Genomic DNA, 9,925 nt, shown 5'->3' with positions numbered 1-9,925 from the left:
TGCCTTCTCATATTATCTTTTGAGAAAGAGTTTCTCACTTAATCTGGAGCTCACCCATTTGACCAGACTTGTTGGCCAGGGAATTCTAGGGGGTCTACCTTTCTCTGACCCCCAACACTAAAGTTACTAATGTGTGCCATTGCCATGTATGTGGGTGCTGGGGATCCAAACTCAGGTCCTCACACTTTACCAACTGAGCCATCTCCCTAGCCCCTAATAAGTAATTATGACATTACCAGAATTTAGCCCAGCTGAGTGGTAGGACTAGTGTCATTTACAGAGGACTTTTTAACCTTGACTCTACTGACATTGTTTGTTATGGGGAGGGATGAATGTCCTGTCTGTATATTGTAGGATGCTTAGTAGCACTTCTGGCCTCTATTTACAGTGGTAACATCCTCCCCTACACCAGACTATGACAATCAGAAATGTCTGCTGACATTGCTGTGTGCCTAGGATAGAGTCAGTTTCTCTATATATAGAACTCTTAGTCTGTAAGTCAGTATCAGAGTTCCTAAAATGCAGGTTTATTTTGTAACTGGCATTAACCTGGTATCCCAATGTTACACATGTCCCTGAAACATGTATGGTATAAGATAGTGTTTCCCAAAGCATACCCAAAGAAAATCCAGGGTGAAGGAAATTAAAAAGCCACTACCCACTTTATTCCCCCTTTTGGAGATTCAAAAATACAAGTTAACAGAGAATCCTATAAAGTTTTTACACTCCAGAATTTCTTAAACTTAATTGATTGTAGAATATTGTTTCATGTGATGCTTACTCAAACATTTCTATTAACAGCCATACTTTGGAAAAACAGTTTAAGGATATGATAAAGTGATTTGAATTCTGTTTCTCCAACATGAAATCTGACATGTTTAATTGTTGTCATTTTTAGTGCACAGAATGGTGCTTGCTTGAGGACTGATTCTTTGTGGCTAGGTGTAAATGTAGTTTCACTGATAGAGTACTTGTTTGCATGCATGAGGCCCTGACTTGACTCCCTAGTTCCCAGCCTTCACAAGAAAAAGCAGTAATAATTACTTTTCAAGTAAGATTTCATTTTAGATTATTATTTCTAATCTTTTATTTTATTAATTGGCCTGATATGAACATAAAAGCATTCTCTTTCGCCACCTTTTTAGGATGACAGGTATTTTCTCAGTGGATCATTAGACGGAAAGCTCCGCCTATGGAACATTCCTGACAAAAAAGTGGCTTTATGGAATGAAGTAGATGGTCAGACAAAATTGATCACAGCTGCCAACTTCTGTCAGAATGGCAAATATGCAGTAATTGGGACGTATGATGGTAGATGTATTTTCTATGATACAGAGGTAAGAACCTTGTGGTTTTACCCAAGTAATTCCTACCCTCTGGCCTTTAACTGCCTTTTCTGTAAAATAGGGCAAAAATGGTAATATCTGAAACTTAGAGCAAATGATCCTTGAGGTTTCTTCTAATTCTGATATTTTTAATTTATGATTTTTGTTTTAGCATTTGAAATACCATACACAAATACATGTACGATCTACTAGAGGGCGCAACAAGGTTGGAAGAAAAATTACTGGCATTGAACCTTTACCTGGAGAAAATAAGGTACTATAGTATTCAAAACCATCTCTCTCCACACTGTGTATTGATTCTTGAAAGATAGTTTTAATATCTGAGCAATAGCATAGGGGAATACTGTTGTTTGTAGTTTTGCTGTTTATTTGCTTGGTGTTTAACACCTTTTGATGTTATGACTTAATTTATATTAAAAGGTGGTTTTTTTAAACTTTTTTTTTTAAAGAGGATTTCCTCTGTCTAGCCCTAGCTGTCCTGGCTGTGGACCAGACTAGGCTGGCCAAAAACTCACAGAGATCCACCTGCCTCTGACTCCTAAATCCTGGTATTAAAGGAGTATGCCACCACCGCCCTTAAAAGATGATTTTTATTTTGGTTTTTCGACACAGGGTTTCTCTGTAGCTTTGGAGCCAGTCCTGGAATTCACTGTACAGACCAGGCTGGCCTTGAACTCACAGAGATCCTCCTGCCTCTGCCTCCACCGCCTAGCAAAAGATGATATTTTTAACTTTGCTTTTGGTTTGCTTTTAGATATTGGTAACCTCAAATGACTCCAGAATCAGACTATATGATCTCAGAGACCTATCACTGTCCATGAAGTATAAGGGTTATGTCAATAGCAGCAGCCAGATCAAAGCAAGTTTCAGGTAAATTGGCATTGGGAAATTCCCAAAAGTATGGCATTTCTTCACTCCCTGTTTTTCATTATATAAGGTTTTAAGTCTGTATGTTTTTCTAATCATATCACACACTATCATCATACAGTGCTTACTTTGTCTACCTGAATGGTAGGTAAGAAAACTACCCCTCTTTTGCAAATAAAAAAAGCAAAACCCAGCACATTAAATAATTGGCCTAAAATCATCATTGTCAGAGACATTAGAGCTTAGAAGATTCTTAGTTCCAGAATATTTGCTTTTCAACTTTCATGTAAGCTTTTAAGAGGCACTCACCCCCCACCACCACTACATGCATATTGTCTTTATCCTTTTAGGTACAGGAGCTAAGAAAGTATTTTATCACCCTAAAGTACCTTGTCATTATACCTTTACTTGTCATTATTCTTTCAGTTCTTAATTTGGGATCTGTGAGCTCTCCTGAAATAGGATTACCTGCCTAGCTTTTCTTCTTTCAAATTCTGCTATCAACTTTTCTTAAAAAATTAGTTCTTCTTGAAGTACCTAGTAATTACCCAGCCATTCAACTGATGAACTATCCTTTAAGTTACTAGTTCTCCTAGAGTGAATTAGTCAACATCACAGTTATCAGGACTTTGATGAAAATACTAATGCTGATCATGGTTAGCATGATGAAGCCCAGGGTTGGGTGCTCAGCACTAATAATAATGTTCAAAAACTGAACAGCAGGTTACATCCCTATGTCTGGAAAGATTAGCCTTGATTATCACAAGAGATAGTATAGTCATTATAACAGTGCTAGAACAAGTAAGTAGCAATGAGCAACAGCACCAAAAAAGCCTGGCTCTGAATCAAACCACCTTTGGAATCTTCAGAATAAGGAGATGGCTCCAGTTTTCAACAATCTCCCTCAGGTGTTGTTTTAGATATTTTAAATTAGGAAGCACTGATAGAAGGAAACCTTGATTTTTTTTTCTGTTTATTTTTTGACCTGTCCTGCTCAAATATAGCCATGACTTTACTTACCTCGTTAGCGGTTCAGAAGATAAATATGTTTATATCTGGAGTACTTACCATGACCTAAGCAAGTTTACTTCAGTCAGGAGAGATCGTAATGACTTCTGGGAAGGTATTAAAGGTAAGCAAATGCAGCTTACTTATATGTATGTGCCTTATTATAAAGGAGTAGAGATTTGTTGTGACTGCACTATGCTGGAAACATAGATGGACATACTTATGTCTCTCCACTATGTCAGAATTTATAGAATTACAATAAACTCACAAGTTACAACAGTTTTGTTGGCTGCAATTTCCCAAGAAGTCCCAGTTTTCTTTGATAGCTGGCCTTTGGCCAACACAGGCTCTTTTATCCCAATTCTTAAGAATTGTTACTTGTATGGGGGTAGTGTGGGAGGTATAGTTCCACACACGACACTGTGCAAGTGTAGAGGCCAGAGAACAGCTCTGTGGAGTCAGTGCTCTCCTTCCCCTGTGGGTTTTAGGATCAAACTCAGGTCTCTAGGCTTGTGTCACAAGAACCTTTACCAATTGAGCCATCTCGCTGGCTCTTTCATTCCAATCTTAATTACTAATATTACGTTTCAAATCACACATTGCACATGATACAGTAAATAGTAGTTTATAGAGTGGGTGCAAAAGGGTTAAAGAGGTCACAGAGTTCAGGGAAGCTTTCCTGGGGCAGAGGCAGATAGATGCAAAGAGAGTCACTGAGGCAGTTAGAAAAGACATTAAGGAACACAACTGAAGAGCTTCTGGAAGCTCAGCAGAGCCACCCACAGCCAAACTATGGAAATACTGAACTGAAAAACAGGTGGCAGGCAGGCAATTCAAGTGGAACATTCCAGCAGGGGGACTGAGCTGAGCTTAAACTCACAGGACAATTAGAAGTTCTCTGTTTCTGACATAGAACAGGTTGTCAGATAGCAGTTCACTGCATTTGTAACCAGTCATTAAAGTGATAGGCTCTATCTTTTTATAGGGTCCAAATGAGAGTATCCCACCTTTCAATGTGTTCACTAAGTTCTGGGGCCCAATTTTTTTCTCTGGTAAAGTTTTAATAGGCCCATGTAGTCATACGCTTCTAATCTACTTCGATGAGTTTGTAGGTGTTATGCTTGTAGCTTTAATAAGGTATCAGTCTGTGCTTGTAGTTGGTACTGGACAGGTGATGGTGTCTGTGTGTACAAATGAGATGTAAAGCCATCCTGCTTCTGCATTTCTATTCAAAATGGAGTCAAATACTGCTTTGTAAGATGGAGCCACCCAGAGCAAGACTTGGAGAAACTTGGAGCAAGGCACGGCTTGATCTTCAAAACATATTCTCAGTTTAGCAATTATAACTCATTGTATTTCAATAGCAAGCTATTTCAGTTTTCTATACCAAAAAAGAATTTTCTTGGCCTAAAATTTGAAAAATATGGAAACAGAACCTATATGAGATAGTTTGTTAAAATATACTTCAGGGTTTTAAATTAGTCTTATATATTTTAAAAGAGCTTTTTCATATTCTCGTTTTTTGTCCTCATGTTTAGTATAAAATTTCTCAGTTATCCTAAAATAATTTTTCCCAGCACATAATGCAGTTGTTACATCAGCCATCTTTGCTCCAAACCCCAGTTTGATGTTATCCCTGGATATACAAACTGAAAAATTAGAAGGGACAAGTGAAGATGCTGAAGTTTTGGATAGCACATCTACTGGTAGGTGCCTATATTTTATTTGTCCTGTTTTTTTCTAGCCCCCTGTGGTAAGATTTTCATGCACATAAAGAACATTTCTTGTGGACAATATAACAGTTGTTAGATACCCATTTCTGAACATTCAAATAACATGTTTCTTGAAAGTTTTACACCTTTAAATTCCTCTAGGGATTTTGGAAAATTGGGAGTTAGTTAGTTATTTGTTTACTTATTTGTTTTGTGACAGGCTCTCACTGCGTATCCCTGGCTGGACTAGAGCTTACTTTGTAGACCAAGCTGGTCTTTGTAGTAGGAGCTGTGGGCTGCGTTCCTGCTGTACTGGCTCCCGGCCGCCTGGCTAGCTTATGCCCTGAAATAACAACACACAAACTGTATTCTTTTAAACACTGCTTGGCCCATTATATCTAGCCTCTTCTCAGCTAACTCTCGCACCTGGACTAGCCCATTTCTAATAATTTGTGTAGCCCACGAGGTGGCTTACCAGGGAAGATCTTAACCTATGTCCATCCTGGGTTGGAGCTTCATCACATCTGCCCCAGAGAGGAAAGCTATCAAGTCTAAGCTCACTTCCTCTTCCTCCCAGCATTCTGTTCTGTTTACTCCACCCACCTATGTTCTAACCTATGAGGGCCAAGCAGTTTCTTTATTTTTTAACCAGTGACCTTCCTCCATTAGGTCTTGACTTCACAGAGATCTCCCTGTCTATGCCTCCCAAGTACTGTAATCAATTTCATGTAAGCAGAGACTGCTTGTTCATTTCCCAGCCATCCAGACTTGAATAATCAAACAGAAACTATACTAATTACAACACTGTTTAACGAATAGCTTAGGTGTATTCCTACCTAACTCTTACATCTTAAATTAACCCATTCCTATTAATCTGTGTATTACCATGAGGCTGTGGTGGCTTACTAGGTAAGGTTCTGGCTTCTTCCTCCTTTGGCAGCTACATGGCATCTCTTTGACTACATCTGCTCTCTTTATATATTTTTGTTTGGTTTTTCTCCACCTAGTTGTATTCTGCCCTGCCATAGGCCAAAGCAACTTCTTTATTAACCAATGGTAATAAAACATTTTCATAGCATACAGAGGGGAATCCCACATCAATTTTAGGTATTTAAAATGCTTAGAAGAGGAAGTGAAAGGAAACTGTCAAAAGGAAGAGTGATTGTATGAAGCTATCATAAAAATGTTCTGTACTTGTCCTTAAAAATGTGGTTAAGAGGGCTGGAGAGATGGATCAGTGGTTAAGAGCATTGCCTTCTCTTCCAAAGGTCCTGAGTTCAATTCCTGGCAACCACATGGTGGCTCACAACCATCTGTAACGACACGTAGAAAGAATATTGTATACATAATAAATAAATATTTAAAAAACAAAGAATGTGGTTAAGAGCATGTGTATGTAAACCAGTTTCTAGAGAAAATAAGCTTATATTAGGAAAAGCAGTGATAGAATACTTCCTTAAACATTTTTGCACACAATAAACAGCTCTCTTTTAGAGAGCCATAAAATCACAGCAATAAATAGGATGCACAGAGGGGGCTTTTGTTTTGTTTTGTTTTTGTCTTTGTCTTTCATAACAGGGTTTCTCTGTGTATCCCAGACTGTCCTGGGACTTACTTTGTTGACCAGGATGACATCATAGAGCTCTGCCTTCCTGAATGCTGGGATTAAAGGTGTGCACCACCACCACACCTGGCTTCAGAGGGAGCTTCTTAAAGTACACGAATTGCTGAAAAGTTCTTAAGCACTTTCAATTTACTATCCCAATAATGTCATTTATACTATCCATTCCACTTAATGTGCTCTTCTATCTGAAGAATACAAGGATGATTTTCAGCCTAGCACTTCTTTCAACACAAACCATAATTATTAAGCTTTTACTAAATGCCTACTTGGAGACAATGTATAGTATATTTTTTAAAAGCCTTCTTAAAACTATATCACATTAACAAGATCACAATAACTCTAGATTCTTTTGAAAGAGTTGCAGCTTTAATGGATTCTTTCCAAGTGTGTACCTGTCTAGGTCTATCTAAGATTAAACTGGTAACCCAGGGCATGGGACCATAAAACACATCCAATGGCCCTCTCTCTTTATTCCTGACATTGGCAGTTTGAGCTTTCCTGTATTAACCCCCACCCCAGGTTGGGGTGATGTGGTTTACAGCATGTAACAAGAATTGAAGACAGTGTAATACAGTAGTCTCATTCTGTAGCTCAAGCTTACCTGGAACTCACTACATAATGAGGCTGGCCTCCTCAAACCCCTGCATTGCATGCTTAGTGCTGAGATTCCAGCTCTGTCAGGCACTAGAATTGAGTCTCAATAAAGACTTTCCGTTTTCCTCTCCTGCTTTTCTCTTATCTCTAAATCCTTTACTACAGCTTCACTGCTTGCCTTTAAGATATTCCAGAAGGATTATAAGGAATGTTCAGTGGCTCACAAGATGGTAGTAACACACCTAGCGTGAAAACATTGTGTCTTGCTCATCCTGTAACCAACTTTTCAATGAAAATTTAAATTCCTCTATCTCTAAGTAATCAGTATTTCTTACATCTCCAGTTTTTAGTCTACATATAATCAAGTTAGCTAACACAGAGTTTATTTGTCAAATGTTACTATACAGCTGGCAAATGTAAAAGGGAATTTTGCCCATTCAGCATAGCTACAGAGATACTCAGTAGAGACCATAAGGGCAGAGGGCTGTCGGCATTCCCAGAGCAAACGTACTCATTTCACGGCAGTTTCGGTGTGTCTGTGCTACAGTCAACCCTATCAATCACCTTAGAGACTCCTCTTAAGAGCAGATTGAAATAGAAGCAATTGATGACTGAGAGGCCTAGATTACCTTGGAGGAATTTAGCCATTCAGGCTCCAAGGAACTGTAACATCCCTAAGACAGGAAAAGAGCAGCCAAGAGAAAGTTAAGTATGCTTTAGTCAGGCAGAAAGGTACCAGAGGATGTAAAAATTCTAGAGAAATCCAAAAAACAGATGGTTGGAAGAGGATCTTTCCCAAAGATAGAAACGGGTCATGAGCATGTAGTATTGTGGTAACAGGCTTCCTAGTCCTTTAAAATCAAGTAATATATTTTTTCATGCTTTTCAGGTATTGTGAAGACAGATAACACAGAAGTTCTTCTCTCTGCTGACTTCACTGGAGCAATCAAAGTGTTTATTAACAGAAGGAAAACTGTATTTTAATTTGAAACTATATTTAAAATAAACCCATCAGTAAGTTTCTATATGTATCAGAAATGAGAAAAGTATTATAGTGTTTCAGGCTAACATCCTTTTCTAACTTTTATTGAAAGTTGTTCAAATATAATATATATTTTTGAGAGGCAGTGTTAGTGATCTAGGAACCCCTAGACTGATAGACTAGAAAGAATGTGTCTAGATTAACATTGCCAAGCATAGAGTTTATGTTTTGTTATGTTTATGTTTTGTTATATAATTATAAACATGCACAGGTTTCTGCATGAAAAGATATTAATATATTAATCACATGTGCGTGCCTTTTGGTTACATGCACTAAATCTAACAAAGTTAAATTATTTTGGTGGCTCTTTTGGCCTCCTACTGGGTGATAGTCTTGTTTCTAGCTCTAAAATTTTTTTTGCACAAAATTTCATTTTTAAGAAACGTGGTATCTTTTGACTGAATTATTGTTTTGAAAATGTTATATAGGTTTTCAATAGGTCAATAACCATGTATAAATGGTTTTTTATAAATTTCTCAATTTGGGGACAAGATTTTTTTTGTGATCTAAATTGTGGACTTATTCTTTACTTTGTATGTGTGTATATATATATACATATATATATATATATAATTTTTTTTCTTTGCCACACTGGAGCACAATGTTTCTATGTAAAGAATTCTTTACTTTATTCATGAGCACCAGGCTTTGCTCACTTAAAAATAAGCCCCATTAAGGAGTAAGTTCTTTTTTACAATAATGTAAAAATGAATTGTTTACATTTTTTTAAAGCATTGTAGTTTTTAAAAATTAAGCTGTTTTGTTTTGTGTTGTTGAATTTGAAAGGCTTTGTAAATGCCAGTATAATGTACCAATGAAATAACATCTGGGACAAAGGAACCCTGGTAATGTTGTTGATGGTTTGCATATGTTTATGAAATTGAAATATGTATCATTAAAGTTGGTCATCAACACTTGTCAAAGGTGAATTATTTTTAGATGACTTGAGTAAACAAAGAGATGCAAGAAAAACAAACTTTCGTCTTAAATTGAATTTAAGCAAACAGATTTTAAATCCCTAAGTTATGATGCATTAGCTACATGACTTTAAAGCTTTTCCTGAGTTGAATTCTGAAGTACTGTCATCTGCACTCACAGGCTCTTTCTGCATTTGCTTCTGGCACGTGAGGACCTGAGGAGTCACCATCATATCCTCCTCAATCTAGCATGCTCTTCATCTTCAGAGGTCTTGGCTTTCTACTTGATTGCTTCTCTTCTGCCCTGGTCTTCACCTTTCTTTAGACAGTGCTCTTTCTCCTCCTTCCCTCCTTGTCCTTGCCCACCTCTCTCTCCTCTCCCTCTCCCCTTTCTTCTCATGTTTCTTAGATCTCACACTCTCCTATACTCTAAATGATAAATTGAATTGTTATGTCACTGTCTTTCCAACTAATCGTAGGGTTTTGATTTGCAGTTTTTTTAGTCTTCAGGTCTGTGTGGCTGGTCCAGGGACACTTTTTTAAAATTCAGTCTCCACTCTGAAATCTGAAGCAGCTTAGTGCTGAATACTTCTTTCTTCTCCTTTTTCCTCTTTCCCCTTCTTTTTCTCCTCCTCTTCCTCTTCCTTTTCCTTCTCCTTTCTTCTTCATCCTCCCCCTCCTTTTTCTTCCTTCTCCTCTTCTTCTATTTTTATTTGTTTGCTTTTTGAGACAGGGTCTGTCTAGTCCTATCAGGGAACTCTATGTAGAGCAGCAGGGCAAGCTGGCCCCAAACTCACAGAGATGCCTCTGCCTCT

At 37.7% G+C, this 9,925-nt stretch overlaps 1 protein-coding gene across 6 annotated transcripts in view; it reads left to right on the top strand.

Moving 5' to 3' along the window:
• Wdr44 (WD repeat domain 44) overlaps positions 1–9,110 on the top strand; it is a 117,689-nt gene extending 108,579 nt beyond the window's left edge. For all 6 annotated transcript variants that reach the window (XM_026790144.1, XM_005368908.3, XM_013354387.2 and 3 more), the window contains 6 exons: positions 1,146–1,337; positions 1,498–1,599; positions 2,101–2,216; positions 3,218–3,345; positions 4,799–4,927; positions 8,041–9,110. In XM_026790144.1, coding sequence (XP_026645945.1) covers positions 1,146–1,337; positions 1,498–1,599; positions 2,101–2,216; positions 3,218–3,345; positions 4,799–4,927; positions 8,041–8,135 — 762 coding nt within the window. In that variant the 3' untranslated portion in view covers positions 8,136–9,110. The remainder of the gene's footprint in view (positions 1–1,145; positions 1,338–1,497; positions 1,600–2,100; positions 2,217–3,217; positions 3,346–4,798; positions 4,928–8,040) is intronic.
• Positions 9,111–9,925: the final 815 nt, after the last annotated feature.

Source organism: Microtus ochrogaster, unplaced genomic scaffold, assembly GCF_000317375.1.
Source record: "Microtus ochrogaster isolate Prairie Vole_2 unplaced genomic scaffold, MicOch1.0 UNK42, whole genome shotgun sequence".
Classification (NCBI taxonomy): domain Eukaryota; kingdom Metazoa; phylum Chordata; class Mammalia; order Rodentia; family Cricetidae; genus Microtus; species Microtus ochrogaster.
Note: the sequence above shows the minus strand (reverse complement) of the source record. Positions and strands in the feature narration are given on the sequence as shown.